Source organism: Podarcis cretensis, assembly GCF_951804945.1.
Source record: "Podarcis cretensis genome assembly, chromosome: Z".
Classification (NCBI taxonomy): Eukaryota; Metazoa; Chordata; class Lepidosauria; order Squamata; family Lacertidae; genus Podarcis; species Podarcis cretensis.
In genome coordinates, this window is record NC_137184.1 from 10,175,370 (window position 1) to 10,193,214 (window position 17,845).

The 17,845-nt window shown below is 47.3% G+C and overlaps 1 protein-coding gene across 1 annotated transcript in view; it reads right to left on the reverse strand.

Moving 5' to 3' along the window:
- Positions 1–17,580, reverse strand: part of LOC307207920 (stomatin-like) — a 28,675-nt gene extending 11,095 nt beyond the window's left edge. Inside the window, exons 1-4 of the mRNA XM_079962250.1 lie at positions 17,414–17,580; positions 3,938–4,041; positions 3,121–3,193; positions 2,688–2,770 (exon numbers count right to left, since the gene is read on the reverse strand). Of these exons, the coding sequence (XP_079818376.1) occupies positions 2,688–2,770; positions 3,121–3,193; positions 3,938–4,041; positions 17,414–17,468 (315 nt within the window). The 5' untranslated portion in view covers positions 17,469–17,580. The remainder of the gene's footprint in view (positions 1–2,687; positions 2,771–3,120; positions 3,194–3,937; positions 4,042–17,413) is intronic.
- Positions 17,581–17,845: the final 265 nt, after the last annotated feature.

Below are 17,845 nucleotides of genomic sequence, written 5' to 3' on the forward strand. Positions count from 1 at the left end.
ATGGGGATTGCCTAGCAACCTTCAGCATCCTTAACGAACTGCAATTCAGGAAGCCCACAACTGTTTAAAGTGGTATAATACTGTTTTAAATGTGTAGTGTAGATTGGGCTCTAGTGGCAGTGAATTCTGTGGTTTAAGTATATGCTGTGTGAACTTTCTCTTGTCAGTCACATAGCATGCAAACTGGGAGTTTATCTTTATGTAAACAATGAAGCAGGGGCGCCTGAATTTGCTTGTTTTCCTTATCTCTTCCTGTCTCCTTTTTCCTTTGGTATCATGTCTATTTTATTGGAAGCTGTCAGCAAAGGGCTGCCTGGTTTTCTTAATCTTTGCTCAGCCCCTAGAAATCTTGAGATGGTTTATGAATGAGCTGCCATCCTCTTCTGGAAAGAAACCAGAGCAACTGCAACAAATTGTAGCATGAAAACACAGATTCTATGGAAACGGGGAAATAATTAAAAGCAGCAGCAGACATGCAAAATCATCAAACAACTGGGCAAAAGTCATCAAAAGAACAGCGGCTCATGAAAACAGTGAAGAAGAAAGGAGGAGGATCAAAGGAGCTTTTTAGTTTACAGAAAAGGCGAGCTTCAAGAGACATGATAGAGGTTTATAAAATTAAGCATGGAATGGGTTCTTTCTGGCAGAAAACCCAGCCATCGCCCACTAGTGTCTTTAACAAACCTCACGGGACTCATGGAGACACCAGAAGGAATACAGCAGTGGTGGCCAAACTCAGCACTCCAGATGTTTTGGGGCTACAACTCCCATCATCCCTAGCTAAGAGAACCAGTGGTCAAGGATGATGGGAATTGTAGTCCCAAAAAATCTGGAGGGCCGAGTTTGGCCACCACTGGCATACAGTGAAGGGGCTAGGTGAGCTTCCCTAGGGAGGGCATTCCATGGGATTAGTGCCACTCCAAAGAAGACTATGTTTCTCATGGCTGTCCATCCTACTTATGTAGGCTGAAAAGGCAGAAGCAGGATCTCAAATGCTGAGTGGAATGCATTAGGACTGATGGATAGACATATACAAATGGGATCTGCAACCAAATGTTGCAGCATGGAGTGCTCCTGTTCCAGTAAGTCCGTCATGCCCTCCTCCACGATACTCCTTTCTATTCCGCCCCCGAACTAGTTTTACACCTCCCTGCCTCCCTTCAACAGTCAGTCAGCATTCTCTGCTCACTAAGCATACTCAGTCCTTACTAGGCTGATCAGGGTTTTTCCCCTCCACCCACCCCCTCATCATTCCCTCCCTAAAGACGTTTTAATAACTCATCAACTCTTAGTTCAGGAATGTAGAAACGTTTCCAGCCTGAGGGCCGCATCTGCTTCCGGACAACATTCCAGGAGCCACATTCCAGTGGTGGGTGGGGCCAGAGGCAAAAGTGGGTGGAGCTAGTACACACACACACACACACACACACACACACACACACACACACACAGCTCTCTAGCCTCTATCCAGAAGACCAAGAGGCATAATCAGAGCTCAAGGATGCATTCCAACCACGCAAAATGACTCAAGGAGGGTGCAAAGCAAGACAGGTGACGGGTGTGGCCTGAGAGAAGAGGGCATGGCTTCAGAAGAGTTCCAAGAGTCCTGGAAGGTCGCATTGACCCCAGGCAACCAAGGTTACCCAGCCCTGCAGCAGAACTGTACCCTGGGGTTTTCCAGCATCTTGACAACATCATTAACTTTCAATTAAAGAGGCAAGAAATGAAAGAAGTAAAAGAAACCCATCCCTACCTAATGAAATAAATACCCTGCAACCCTGTTGCTTGCAAAAACCGCAGGCATAACGGAATTGAATTACAGAAAAGCCAGGAGGAAATGAGGGGCGGGGAGGAGGCTCACTAAGGGTACATTCCTGGCAGCAAACACATTAAGCCTAATGATGATTATTAGGTTCCTAAGCAATTCATTCCAAGCCAGTTCCACAACAGTTACTGCCAGAGGAAAAAGTCATTGCAGGATAAGTGGCAGGTGGCTGCCTGGAACAAAACTGAAACCCTCCATGCTGGCCTTCATTCCAAACGGTCTGCTTTGACAGAGGCCATGGCAGAGACTGCTCACTGCATGGAGGAGTTCCGGACCAAGCTAGATGACATGTTAGCTATAAGTGCAAGGTACTATCCATCTTGCAGATGGATTGCTGAGAGTCACAGCAGCAAGGGAACTGGTGGCAGAGAACCAGAAGGGACATAAATACTCAGTGTCAGAGCACTTGCTCTGCATGCAGAAGTTCCTGACTCCAGTCCCTGGCATCTCCAGTTAGGGCTAGGAAAGACTCCCTCTCTGAATGTCTCCTGTCGGAAACCCTGGAGAGTGTTGATAATACTGAACTAGACCGACCAATGGTCTAACTCAGAAGAAGTTTCCTATATTCCTATTTAATTCATCCCTTTGAGAACTAGAATATTACTTTATATTTAAGGGGAAGTGCCGCAATCTGGCAGCAGAGCACCTGCTTTGCATGAAGAGCATCCTGTGTTTAATTCCCGATGGCACCTCCAAGTAGGACTGGGAATGTCTCTTGCCTGAAATTCGAGACCATGGAAGAGGGGCAGTGGGTGTGAGAAAGCAATGGGGTGGGGTGGGGAGAGAAACTTGACTAGCTTATTTATATCCAGTATTTAGTAGGGGGAAGAGAAGAAAGAGGTCAAAGAAAGGGAATACTCACTTCCTGTGGCGGTATATCAAATGATATGGTCCTCATGTCCACTTTGATAAAGCTGTCTGTGCAGGGCAATACGAAAAACAGACCTGTTGGAAAATAAATGTGCAATTGTTGGACACAACAACTCTAGGGCATTAACTGCTCTGCATGTGCAAGGAAGAGGTCGGAAGGTATATTGAAGTGCATGGGACAAAGTCAATTCAGCGACACTGCGCCAGGCAGCAGTCTTGGTGCAAATGCATGAAGCTGCATTGGGGCTGGAGCACTGATGGTGCCCTCCCCCGGGCCAGAGACTTGGGGGAGGGCACCACCAGTGCTCCAGCCCCAATGCAGCTGACCAGCCACATGGAAATTCAGCCAAATCCCACAGAATCCAAATCCCACAGAAAGAATCCCCTTGCCTTTGGCAAGGCAGACCATGACAGCAAATACTCACCTGGCCCCTTTGCTCCTCCTTTTAGGATACGTCCAAGCCGAAATATGATGGCTCGCTCATATTCCTTGACAATCTGCAATGAGGGAGGAAAGTCAGTGGGGGAGGGGTTGTGATTTTGTTCCCTTTCATTCTGCACTTTTCAGGCTATCCTTGATGCTATTTTGGCCACATTCATAATTAGCACATTCCAGATAAGAAGCGAAGCTTTTTTAAGGGGGCAAAATAAGGCATAAGATTCTGCAACTACGTAGAGAGACTGCAACTTTGTGCTCTTCTTATCAAGCTGAAGGAGGAATGAACTACCCTGATCCTTTTCATATAAAAATTGTGCTTCATGAGATTAGGAGTTTCTTGACAAAGAGGCTTTTGGCACTTTAAAAACGTAACACATTTCTTTATTGTTGACAACACAGGCAGCCTGGCATTGGCAAACCAATTAATGCATGCTGTGGGTTGTTGGGTTTTTTAAAACACTTTTGTCCAGATTCAGTTCACTAGTGAACCTCTTGATTAATTGTAACCTGGTGGCCTCATGATGCAGTCTCCCTCTGAAGTTCTCTTCTGCAAGAATAGCCATTTAAGGAGTGGACTCCCCCAGAAGGTAGTGAAATCTGCCTTCATTGGAGCTTTTTAAACAAAAGTTTGAATGGCCATCTGTCAGGGATTCTTTAGCTGTGATTCCTGCATTGCAGGGACCAGACATGACCCTTTGGGTCGCTTCCAGCGCTAAGGTCAGCTACAACGTACAGTCACTGCTCCGTTTAGAGTGGGGAAGGAATCCTAGGTCACAACTGCTTTCCAACCAACCATTTTTTACCTTTATGCACATCCAGATGGATAATGGGAAAGTGATGGTAACCAAAAAGAATGAGACCATAACCAGGATCCAACCGCAGACTCCAATGCTTCCTTCAGAGCCCTCTGGAAGAAAAAGGAGGAAAAAAGTGCACATGCATTAAATGGGCTTCTATTGCTTCTGTGTAGGGAAGAGGGAGAAATTCAGTTATGTTTGCATTTTAACTTAATTTGCACTTCTGGAACAAATACATGAGTTGCATCCCTTCAAAGTTTTATTTTCTTTAAAGATTTCTTACCACATTTAACAAAATGTATCAAAAGTGATGCACAAACTGTCAAGCAATAAAACTTTGAATAGACACATCATAAGGTAAAAGGTAAAGGGACCCCTGACCATTAGGTCCAGTCATGGCCGACTCTGGGGTTGCGGCGCTCATCTTGCTTTACTGGCCGAGGGAGCCAGCGTCCAGCTTCCGGGTCATGTGGCCAGCATGACTAAGCCACTTCTGGCGAACCAGAGCAGCACACAGAAATGCCGTTTACCTTCCCACTGGAGCGGTACCTATTTATCTACTTGCATTTTGACGTGCTACTCAATGTCCATACTGCGTTTGTAAGGAGTCATCTGTGGCATTACCTGTATTTTGGAACTCTCTGCTTTATGATATTAAAAGGTAAAGGGACCCCTGACCATTAGGTCCAGTCATGGCCGACTCTGGGGTTGCGGCGCTCATCTCGCTTTATTGGCCGAGGGAGCCGGCGTACAGCTTCTGGGTCATGTGGCCACCATGACTAAGCCACTTCTGGCAAACCTGAGCAGCGCACGGAAATACAGTTTACCTTCCTGCTGGAGCAGTACCTATTTATCTACTTGCACTCTGATGTGCTTTCGAACAGCTAGGTTGGCAGGAGCAGGGACCGAGCAACGGGAGCTCACCCCATCACGGGGATTCAAACCGCCAACCTTCTGATAGGCAAGTCCTAGGCTCTGTGGTTTAACCCACAGTGCCACCCACGTCCCAGACACATCATAAGCAGCCAATCAGTAACAAAACTGATCATTGCATCTAGAACAAGAATGTATCTGACTACTGACAGGGACACATCACTGAAGGTGAATCTCTAAGAAGAAACTGTTCCATAATGCCACACTGTAGGTGCCACCACAGAGAAAGCCCTTTTCCTGCCTGATACCAGATGAATCAATTCAAGGTGCATTGTTCTCCATTGGCAGTCGTAGCCCTTGCCAAGTCAGGAGTGGTAAAGAATAAGGGAATTTGTACAAGGAGCATGACCAGTGATCTCCCTTATTGCTCAGACAGACATGGCATCTTTATAGGATGCAGGAAGTCAAGTTTGGCTACAGCTCACACTTGCTCTGTGCCACGGCCCAAACAGAGGTAAATGCAGTCTAGCCAGAAATTCACACATTCAATTTTTGCAATGCAATTTTCTAACCACTGTTCATAAAAAGTGCATCAGGGCACACATTCATGAAAATGAAACCTGCCTGCAAAAACAAAACAAAAACCTGCTTGCAAAAAAAAGGGGAAACTGCTTGCAAAAAAAAAAAAAAAAGTGTACCTTAGTCAAAACTGCACACACACAAAAATGGGTTTCTTATGACACATTTGCACAAAAATGCTGGCAAATTTTCATGAGGATTTTTCTTTTTAAAAACATGCAATTTATTGCAAAAATGTAGAGAAATGAATTTAAAGTTCGAACCTTGAGAAACAGTGAGAAGCAAAATTGATAGTTCCAGTCATCCCTGCATATGTTAATCCCTCTCCCCAAAGGAACTCTGGGAATTGTAGCCCTGTAAATGAAGGAGCCTTCTAGCAACTCCCAGCACCCAGAACAAACTACAGGATTATCTGGGGGGGAAACACGGCTGTTTAAAGGGGTGTGATAGTGCAGATGGAGTCTATCACCATCATAATCGCCCCTCCCAGAGAATTTTGGCGACTGCCCAAAAAATGAAATGCTGCATCTAAAAAAGGAACATGAGATCATATTCAGGAATGTGACACAGAGTTCACACGAAGATTTTTCCTGGCCTTGGATTCAGTTACAGGAAAAGGGAATCAAGTATGCAGTAAGGCGTATTTGTCTTCTACTGCAACAGCAGCTCAACTAGATCAAGCATTTGATCCGGCATTGCACAGAAAAGTAATTTTCTCCCGTATTTTCTCTGGGAGTTCTGTGGAGATGAGGAAGAATATTTATTTGATCTTATTCCCAAGGCTTCTGTCGACCAAATGCTTCACCAGGGGTTGTTTCCCTTTAACCATGGTTAACCTATTCCACATGAATACCTAAGCCAGGTGTAGGGAACCCTTTTTGTCCAGCCTCCCACCCCAAAAAGACACAAGTGGAGGCTCTTACTTGAAAGTAAAAGTAAGGAAAGTAAAAGTGCAAGCTCAGGGTTCAGGAGTCACGGGTTCAGGAGCAAGGGCAAGAAATTCAGAACTGCAGGTGTCCCTGCAATAAGTTCCCAGTACGTGGCCTGCCCACCAAGCTCTTAAAGACAAGACAGGGCAGTCTTATTCTCGAGATTCTCTCACTTTGTAAGAATTATGGGACTACAAGTGCATGTGCTTTTGGGGTGGGGTTGTCTGTTCCCACAACAAGGGCGGCTTCTCGTTCTAGATAACGAGACTGCACGCTTTTGTCACACCTTGGTTATCAAAGCCTCCCCAGCCTTCACTGAGTCTCTCTCCTCCACAGGAAGAGGCGGGGAGGCACAGCAGTTCCGCTCCCCTTTCAAAGAGTCTGGTCGGGGCAGATCAAACCAGACCCCCCCACCATTCAGCCCCCATCCTCATTTCTTCCTCCTCCTCAATCCAAGCCTGCCAATCCAAGCTCAGTGGTGCTGCAGGGCTCAATACACCCCTGGTCTTCCAGATGTTGCTGGACTATAGCTCCCACTGGCCTAGGACCCACATACCTACGGGACCGCCTCTCCTGGTATGCCCCGCGGAGGACCTTAAGGTCCACAAATGACATCATTTTGGAGGTCCCAGGTCGCAAGGTGGTTAGATTGGTCTCAACTAGGGCCACGGCCTTTTCATTACTGGCCCCGACTTGGTGGAATGCTCTGTCACAAGAGACTAGGGCCCTATGGGACTTGACATCTTTCCGCAGGGCCTGCAAGACAGAGCTGTTCCGCCTGGCCCTTGTTTTGGACTCGGTCTGACCCTTATGTTTCCCTCCCCTTATGGTTTTGATCTATGGGCTACTTTTAAAATGAGGCTGCATTTTAAATTGCATTTTAATCCGTATTTTAAATTGTTTTGTTTTCCCCCTATTATGTTTTTACTGTAATTTTACTGGTGTTTGCCACCCTGAGCCCGGCTCTGGCCAAGAAGGGTGGGGTATAAATAAAAATTATTATTATTATCATCATCATCCTTGACACCTGGGCATGCTGGTTGGAGCTGAAGGGTCAAAGGTTCCCCAACTCTGAACCATGATTGAGTATGAGCCACAAACAATGATGCAAAAATGTAAGTTTGGTGGGTATGTAAACAATAATAGCCTTCTACTGAATCCATACATAGACACCCTATCAAACATTTCACTTCAATTTCTTCTGGCAAACTGTGTTTGGTGGGCATTATATACATGTAAAATTATATATATGTATTATATATATGTAAACATACCACACATTTATTATTATTATTATTATTATTATTATTATTATTATTATTGCTAAGTAAACCCAAATGGATAAAGGGCAAGGTTCAAATGAGATTCCAGGGGCAACTGCAGCCCACCAGGGATCACTGATCTCTTCCCATGCTACACCCGCTCTCCCACAACCCTCCCTGATCCTGCTTTTCAGTTTCCCCAAGTGCTTTTGCCAAGCTGGTGTGCATCTATGAACTACAAGAATGCCTGTTGCTTGCCTAGATTTCGATCTCTCTCCCTGATTTTTGTTTAAGATCTTTTATTAAGATTTTCCCGTAAAACAGTAAAATTACAACTACAGAATATACAACTTGAATAAGTAAAACCAGAAGAAATAAAAGATACAAAAGCCAAAGATACAAAAGAAACATTTCTGGTTTTCTGTTGTGTATTGAGTCAAAGGATTTTATATCTGTATTATTATTGTCTGTATTTGCATTAGGGTAAAGTAACTGCCTTTTGGTTTCAGAGGGTACAGCTACTATTGGTTCATTTAAGCTGCTGTATTTGGATCCTCTGTCTTACTGGTTTCCTCCAAAAGGCAGGACTGTGATTGCCTGATATTGTTCCCTCCAAAATGTATCCTTTCTAGCTAGTTCCCTGTCCCTATAAATGTAGCTCTCCCCTCCTCAGGTCCCAGTCTTGTTGCTTTAATAAAGAAGTGTTACTAAAGAACTGTCTCCAGCATATTATGTCAAGAGAGCTGAAATCACAAACCCCACGTCACAACAACTGGCGATGAAGGTGGGATCCGGAATGCTGAGGAGCGGTTAAATGCAGCCCTGCCTCAGAGTCCGGATTGTAGCCAAGAACAAGACTCACTGGCCAGCTGAGAAGACGACCCTGCCCACAGGACAATGGAGAGTCCAAGGGTATTGGAGCCCTTCCAGCCATCAGAGCCCCACACGTGGGAAGACTACATCGAACGCTTCGAGTTCTTCGCAGTGGCTCAAGGGATCACCGATACCAGCAAAAGAAGGGCCACATTCCTGAGCTACTGTGGGCCTGAGATCTTCAAGCTGGCCAAGGCATTGCTTGCCCCAGCGAAGCTAAGTGAGACATCTCTCAAAGATATTCTTGCCTGCCTAACAAGCTATTTAGCGCCTACTGAGACCAAGATGGCCCGGCGGATGGAGTTTCATAATAGGCAGCAGCGTGCTGGGGAGTCTGTATCTGCATTTCTAGTTGAACTGCGGAAGCTCGCTCAGCACTGCGACTTCCAAGATCTGGAAGAGACTCTCCTGGATCGGTTTATCGGTGGTCTGAGCAGCAAGAAAGCCAGAAGACGCATCGTGGCCAAAGAAGAGGTTACCCTTGCTTCAGCCTTGAAGGAGGCCACCGCCACGGAAAATTATGAAAGAGAGGAGCTTGATGCCAGTCGCAGGGCCCCTAAGCCACAGATAGAAGTTGCGCATGCCATGGACGAGCTAGAGGCTACTCCGAGCCAGAGCCCAGTCCGTGGGGTCGAGTCAGTGCGTCAGGCCTGCACAGTGCACAAAGATCACCGAGGCAGGTGCCCTGGTTGTGGCGGAAACCATGAGCGGAAGAGTTGTCGTTTCCGGGATGCTATGTGCCGGACGTGCGGAAAGACAGGTCACATCGCCAGGGTCTGTAGATCGGCGGCGTTGGGAGCGACAGGAGCACCTAGACTCGAGCATCGCAGATCGCCCACAGCAAACCATGTTCTAAAGGACTGCCACTACGTAACGGAGATCAACGGGAGGGTCGTGCAGTTTCCAACGCAAGGCAAGGCACACGTCAAGGTGAAGATTGAGAGTCAGCTGTGCGACATGGAGGTGGACTCCGGATCTGGATTCACTATCGTGTCGGACCAGACCGCGAGGACATTCTTTCCCAGGGGTAAGTTGCCCCCTCTGGAGCCCTTCCCGGCAACTTTGCAGTCATACTCAGCGGGCCGCATCCATGTCATGGGAATGTGTGCCGTGAGAGTACAGTTCCGGGACAAACAGGCGGTACTCAAACTGGTGATTGCGAAGGGCAGTAGCCCCAGTCTCCTGGGCACTGACTGGTTCCCCGCCCTGGGACTGAGTATATCAGGGCTTAATTCAATCCAAACCTGCCCTGAGATGAGCGAGGCATTATGCAAAGAATTTGCTGGTCTCTTTAATGGAAAACTGGGTTGTTATAAAGGGCCCCCAGTTGACTTCGAATTGGACCCTGGGGTGGCCCCAAGCCGACTCAAACCAAGGCGAGTGCCATTTGCACTGCAACCCAAGATCGAAGCAGAGCTGGATAAATTGGTCAAGCAGGGAGTTCTCTCACCCGTGGACTCCGCTAAGTGGGAGACTCCAATCGTCACGCCCCTTAAAGCAAATGGGGAAGTCAGGATCTGTGCTGATTACAAATGTACTATCAATAAGGCACTCAGGGGAAACTCATACCCCATTCCAGTCGTATCACATCTGTTGGCTAAACTGGCTGGGGGCAAGGTGTTCGCCAAAATTGACCTGGCGCAAGCTTACCAACAGCTGCCAGTAACCCCACAATCAGCGGAAGCACAGACTATTGTCACACATAAAGGAGCGTTCAGAGTTAACAGATTACAATTTGGAGTTTGTGTGGCCCCAGGGATTTTTCAAGGGCTCATGGAATACCTGTTAAGAGGTCTGCCGGGGGTCTTGCCATTTTTTAATGACGTTTTGATTGCTGGAAAAGACCCACAGGAACTGGTTGCGCGTGTCCGTGCCGTGTTGCTCAAGTTCAAGGAGGTGGGGTTGCGGAGCACATAATGATGCTGGAAACACTTCCGGGGGCTCCTGTAACGGCTACTGATATTGCTGAGAAAACGAGGAAAGATGCTGTTCTCTCCCGTGTGCTCACTTGGGTGGGGAGGGGGTGGCCAGGTGGTCCGCATGAAGACAAATTCAGGCCTTATGCGACAAGGCAGCATGAGTTATCCATGCATAAGGGTTGTCTCCTGTGGGGAGATAGGGTGATCATCCCAGCACCACTGAGAAACAGGGTTCTTGAGACGCTTCACATGGGACACCCGGGAATGGTCAGGATGAAGTCGCTAGCCCGATGTTATGTGTGGTGGCCTGGAATGGACCAGAACATAGAACAATGGGTACGAACATGCAAGGCATGCCAAGAGGTGCGGCCAGAAGTGGCCAGAGCACCAGTTCACTGGTGGGAGCAGTCCAGAGCTCCCTGGAGCCGGCTGCACTTAGATTTTGCTGGGCCATTCCAGGGGAAGGTCTTTTTGGTTATCGTTGATGCATATTCCAAATGGTTAGAAGTGGCGATGGTCTCTAGCATGGCATCAGCTGCCGTAATCAAGGTGTTGAGGCAGCTGTTTGTAACCCATGGGTTACCTGAGACCATTGTATCAGATAATGGGGCAGCTTTTGTATCCCAAGAATTCAGGGCATGCTTGGCTGATAACTTCATAAGAGGGGTCACATCCACGCCCTTTCACCCGTCCTCCAATGGGCAGGCGGAGTGCATGGTAAGAACAGCCAAAGAATCCATTGCGCGCTTAATGGAGGGTAACTGGTCAGCTCGCATCGCGCGAATGTTATTTTTGCAGCATGCGACACCGTGTACTGCGACGGGCAAGTCGCCAGCTGAGCTGCTCTTGGGTAGAAGATTGGTAACGGTGCTGGATTATGTCCACCCAGATAAAATGCCAAACCGTAATTCAAGAGCAAACCCCCAGGCTGAGACTGACACAACAAGGTATTTCGCCCCTGAAGATCTGGTCTGGGTGAGGAACTATTCACGAGGTTCGCGGTGGCTGGCTGGTGTGGTCACCCAGACTAGTGGACCTGTGTCCTATTATGTGACCTTGGAAAATGGGCAAGTTTGGAAGAGACAAATAGATCAGCTGAGGCGCCGGGCGCTCAGCAGGGAGGAGTCTGATAATTCATCCCTGGCTAACGACGCAGAGTTGCAAGACCAGAGTGAAAATGGCCCAGAGGTGCAATCACCAGGGGCTTCAGCAAATGAACCAGGGTCTGCTAGTCCTCAGGATGACGAGGTACAGGTAGGGGACCCTGAGATGTCTGGGACTCCATCTGTTCCTGACGAAACCCCTATAGCAGCCCCCCTACCACAGGTGACACCCAATCCAGAACCAGCAACACCTGTTGTCAGGAGATCAAGTAGAAGTTGTAGGACCCCACAGTACCTGAGAGATTACGTCTGCTGTGCTCACTAGGTGGGGAGGGGTGTTGTGTATTGAGTCAAAGGATTTTATATCTGTATTATTATTGTCTGTATTTGCATTAGGGTAAAGTAACTGCCTTTTGGTTTCAGAGGGTACAGCTACTATTGGTTCATTTAAGCTGCTGTATTTGGATCCTCTGTCTTATTGGTTTCCTCCAAAAGGCAGGACTGTGATTGCCTGATATTGTTCCCTCCAAAATGTATCCCTTCTAGCTAGTTCCCTGTCCCTATAAATGTAGCTCTCCCCTCCTCAGGTTTTAGTCTTGTTGCTTTAATAAAGAAGTGTTACTAGAGAACTGTCTCCAGCATATTATGTCAAGAGAGCTGAAATCACAAACCCCACGTCACAACAACTCATCTGCTGGTTATATAAAGAAAGAAAGTATGATTACTCAGTCCATGACAACATACATCTTCACCACTTTCTGTCTTTTAAGTCAAGGTGTCAAAAAACGGAATACAGAAAGTATATTCTACCAAGTGCCCCCCCCCAAGATTTCTTAGGACACCCCCATTCCCCCTCACAGAGCTATAATTTCAAGAATTCCCTGCAAAGAGGGAATGGTTGTTAAACTACTCTGATAACTGTAGCTCTCTTAGGGGGAACAGAGGTCTCCTTAGAACTCTTAACAAACTACAGCTCCCAGAATTCTTTGGGGGAAGCCATGATTGTTTAAAGTGGCATAACACTGACATAATACTGGGCAGATGGGCCCAATACACTTTCCAGTTTAGTTATGTTTTAAGTATTGCACATGTGCAATGATTAAGTGTCCACAGAATCTTTGCAAAAGAGGAGGTGGACAGGAAGAAAACCAGAACAAATTGGTTGCACCTGTTGACTTCCTAGCAACCCTTACCAGGCACTAGCTCACACTTCTCTTTTTCTTTACAAAGGAAATCATAAAACAAAGGAGAAGATGTGTTTTCACATCTGCAGGCTGGATTGCAAAATTCCAATGCCAGGAATGTGAAAATGAACTCAGATTGCATTGAGGGAGTCTTTCCTTTCCACTGGACTTTTGCAAGAGGCAGCAACAAACTGCAAGATACCATTTTTGCAACATTGCGAAGTAGGAGAAATGATATTATCAGACTCTGTCTCCTTCTCCACTTCTCTTCTGTTTGCATTCTCTGCTCATGCTGAAGACAGCATTCTGGGAAAACAGGCACCAGCAGCACCCATAAATATTGGGGCTTCCCCTTCCCCCAAACACAGCCAGAAACAGATGGGCAGTATGGCTTAGGGCAGGCATCCCCAACCTTCGGACCTCCAGATGTTTTGGACTACAATTCCCATCATCCCTGACCACTGGTCCTGTTAGCTAGGGATCATGGGAGTTGTAGGCCAAAACATCTGGAGGGCCGCAGGTTGCAGATGCCTGGCTTAGGGCATGGGTCGGCAAACTAAGGCCCACAGGCCGGATCAGGGCCAATTGCCTTCTAGATCCTGTCCAGGAATCGCCGCGTGGATCGCCAGTGTGTGGATCGCCAGTGTGCACGTTCTTTCCCTCCCCCTCCCTCCCTCACACAGCGCCGCTTTTCTCCTCAGAGATGGAGCAATCTTGTCCCACGCCGGGTGCCATCGACAGCGAGAGTCGGCTTGCCGGCCTCAGCAGGGTGGTGCTGTGAAGGGGGCGTATGATGCTGGCAGCTGCTGCGCTTTCCTCCTGTTCCTCCTCCCTCTCCCTCAGTCTACCCTTCCTTCCTTCCTTCCTTCCTTCCTTCCTTCCTTCCTTCCTTCTCCGCCCTGCTTTTCCACACCACTTCCTCGCACGCTTCCTTTGTTGCTGCCTACCTGCCTGCCTGCCTCCCTCCCTCCTTCATTCCTCCCATGGCATTCAGGTGGGTTGTTGCAGTGGCCACTTGTGGGTTGGCGGTCAGCTCTGTCTTCTTCTTCATGGTTCCCCTCAGGAAGCAGCAGCACCAGCAGGTGGTGAGTAAAAGCTCCATCGACGCCCTGATTCCCCTACCTCTGCCAGCGGCTCAGCCGCCAGGGCTGCTGCTTCTGTCTTCACCAGCCAACACAGCCTCCTACCCCTCCACGGCGCCTGGCTGGCTTGAGAAGCCCAACTGCAATTATTGGGTCAACAACTGGGACAGGTACAGCAAAGCGTCTTCAGGCCTCTTTGCAGGCAGGCGAAAATTGTTCATATTCCCCCCCCCAAAAAAATATAGTCTGCCCCCCCAAGGTCTGCAGGACAGTGGACCGGCCCCCTGCTGAAAAGGTTTGCTGACCCCTGGCATAGAGGGAGGCAAGCATTGCTTAGGGTGGCCCATGAGTGCCTGCAGCCAAAGCCTGCAGGTGGTCACCCTGGCCTTGACCCATTCCACTTGCTGGTGTTTGGGAAAGGGCCGTAGCTCATCAGCCCTAGAGCACCAGCATTATATGCAAAAGTTCCCAGGTTCTGCATCTCCTGGTAGGGTTGGGAGGGAATCCTGCCTGAAATACTGCTGCCATTCAGCACTGAGCTCAGTGGCTTAAAAATCTGGTGGCTGGGGGTCCTATGACTGTAAGCATCAAAATTCTAGCAGGTGTAGCCTTTTATACTTAGCAGAATCAACCTTAGCCCCCTAATATTGACTGAGGATTAGGCTGGGGCAAATGAGGCTGCTTCCCCTCCCCCTCAACCTACCCCCTCCCTATTGGGACACCCAAAGAGTACCAATGAGACTTGAATCCCAAGATGTTGCCTTTGAGCAAAACGTCCAAAGCAAACTAGTTGGATTGTTCTTGGATGTTCTCTAGAGCATTGCCATTGCCCTTGAGACTTTCATATAAGATTGTTAATGTGATGGGTATAAACTCATTTTTAATAGATTCACCTTCTAGAACAGGGGTCAGCAATTTTATTCAGCCGAGGGCCAGTCCACTGTGCCTCAGACCTTATGGGGGGCCGGACTATATATATATTTTTTTGGGGGGGATGAACGAATTCCTATGCCCCACAAGTAACCCAGAGATGCATTTTAAATAAAAGCACACATTCTACTCATGTAAAAACACACCGATTCCTGGACCATCCATGGGCCAGATTTAGTTGATTGGGCTGGATCCAGCCCCCGGGCCTTGGTTTGCCTTCCCATGTCCTAGAAGCTTGATGCTTAGTGAGAACATGTATCTCTACCTGTAAGAATGCTTTTGTTTTCTTTGTATCTGGTAAATCTTGTACCCAAAGTTTTCCCAACCCCATGTGACCTGTTCATACTAGAAGAACTGGAGACTGCAACTTAACTCTCAATAACTGGACATCCTGATTATAACTGGTAATATTTGGAGCCAAGTACTTGAAATGTGACAGTTTTTTATTTTTTACATGTGTGCAAAATATACATAGATGTGTGGTTCTCGAACCACATAACTGCAGGCAGAGAACAACATGAAATCTTGCTACTTCACAATTGTTCCTAGCACATGATCTGCATTTACAAGAAATGCTTAGTGTCTCTCATCAAGTTTTTCTTCTTAAGATTGTCAAAAGCTATGGTTGTGACCAGGAACTTGGATCAAAAGCCATTGATCTTGCAAAGGGCTGGATACTGCTGAAAGGCTATCAGGCTCCAGATCCTTTATGCTGCATATGAACTTACTATTAAAAGAATATTTCAGGTTCACATAAATTTAAAGGAATTACCTCTAAGTGAATCTCCTTCTTGGCTCAGATGATAAACCATGGTATTACACAAATAATTAATGTGAGCATCAATACAGTGGGAGTAACTGGTTTGTGACAGCTGTAATAACTACAGTGATCTCCAGTACTGAAAACATCTGAGTAGCTAACAGTTTCACTTCACCATAAGTGATATTTACTATTCACAGTTTGCAAAAATCCCCTCAGCTTAGATTTTGAATTAGCTGACAAGCTCATGTATTGACAGGTTTTGTTTGGAAAAGGTTCAGAAAAGGGCAATGAAATTATCAAGGGGCTGGAGAAACTTCTCCTATGAGGAAAGATTGCAGCACTTGGGACTTTTTAGTTTAGAGAAAAAGCGTGTAAGAAGTGACACAATATAAGTTTATAAAATTATGTGAGACGTGGAGAGAAATGTCTGTCGTAACTCTATAACTTGTGGACACCCAATGAGAAGCACAGTGATGAAAGATTCAGGACATATAAAATAAAGCTATTATTCAGGCAGTACATAGTTAAACTATGGAACTCATTCCCACATGAGGCAGTGATGTCCATCTGCTTGGGTGGCTTTAAAAGAGGACTGAATGAATTCATTGAGATAAATTCTATCAACAGCTGTTATAGTACCATTGTCAGAGGAAGGCTCCCCAAACTGAAATTTAATTGTACCCAAGGCACATTATCAATCCATCTTTCACCTTGTTTATTAAAATAAAGTTCCTGGAAAAAAAAGTTAATAACTGTTTTGCTTTTTAACCCATCCGGTAGCCAGTCACCAAGATAGAAGGTAACAGCAACATTCTAGTAGAGTAAACAAATGAGTCCCTGGATGTATGTAAAGATTGGCATTGGTTCTAGAATTTCCCCAGGGGATTAATTTCATCTTAAGTATACATAGCTTTGAGCTTTGCTTCTGTAAAGAGTCAATACAAATTTCAGTTGTAAAAGGAGCCAAGGGAGATTTCGCAAAGCGAAGACAGATTACGGGCTGCTGAATATGTTTATCATATGAAAGTTTGACCACCATCTGAGCATTACTGAGCTGAAATCAAGATTCTAGTCCATAAGATAGTAGCCCCCTCCACACAAAATCCCTTCCAGAAACTTAAAAAATCAGGCCTGGGGGAGAGTGAAATTCCAGGCTTCGCACCCCAACAAATCCATGAACCTCAACTCCTGCTACAGGGCTTATCCATTTTCAAGCAAGTAGCACACCCCAGGGTCATTCTGAAGATTCAAACTCCTGCAAAAGACCCTGAACCCTCCTGCAATGGGAGACCAAGGAGTACCTTCACCGCAGGCGTGCTCTCATCCAGTGGCGTAGCGTGGGGGGGTGCAGGGGGGGCCGGCCGCACCGGGCGCAACATCTGGGGGTTAGGGTTAGGGATAGGGTTAGGGGGCGCAAATCCAGGGTTAGGGGGCGCAAATTACTTGCCTTGCCCCGGGTGCTGACAACCCACGCTACGCCACTGCTCTCATCCACACCCACCCAAATAAACTCCCTCCAGAGGAAAGCAGATTACATTTGTACATTATCTGAGGCTCTCAGCGTTTCCTGTGTTTCACCACAGAAAGCAAGACTTCGACCGTCAGACGCCGTAGCTTAGACCGAGCCTCCCCTAAACGGAAATCGCACGCTCATGCACGCCCCTTTCGCCCCTATCTTAAAACCTCCAGATTTTTTAAAGTACTCATTTTAGGGTGCGATTATCGGAAGCTGAAACAGGCACACTCTGTGCATGCTCGAAAGCAACAGGTGTGTAGCCAACCAGGTTTTACTTAGTATAAACCCAGTTATATTAATGGACCCAAGTTCGTCGTGTTTGTTCATTTCAGTCGGTCTGACTACTCTGAGTAGAACCAGGCTGGCTGCCTTTCCTTCCCCCAGCTCTGCTCGTACCACCAGCCTCGACCAAGAAAGAAAGGAAGAAGGATGGGGCTGCCCCAACTTTGCAAGCCTCCGCTCGTCTCACCTCCGATCTTGACGGTCTCCCGCTTGCCGCGAGCGCCTTTCTCCGCGTCCTCCATGACTCCCACCGACGCAGCCAGCTTCCCAAACGAGGCGGCTACCCGTTTCAACAGAAGGTATCTGGGGTCCGCGGCGCTCCAGCTGCCGTGTTTGATTCGAGTGGGCGGCCTCGCTTCTTCTCCGCCCCGCACATCATCAAGACCCGCCCCCTCCCCTTACACAATGCTTTACAGTTGTCTAAGGCAGGCTGCAGTTTTGTGTACACGCTCGCCAAAGAATTCCACAACTGGCTTTCCTTCTGAGTAGACCAGAGACAGGGGCATCGGCGGCCCTCCAGATGTTTTTGGACGCCAGCTCCCATCAGCCCCAGCCAGCATGGCCAACGATCAGGGATGATGGGAGCTGTAGTCCAGTAGAGTATATCTTTATACCTGGA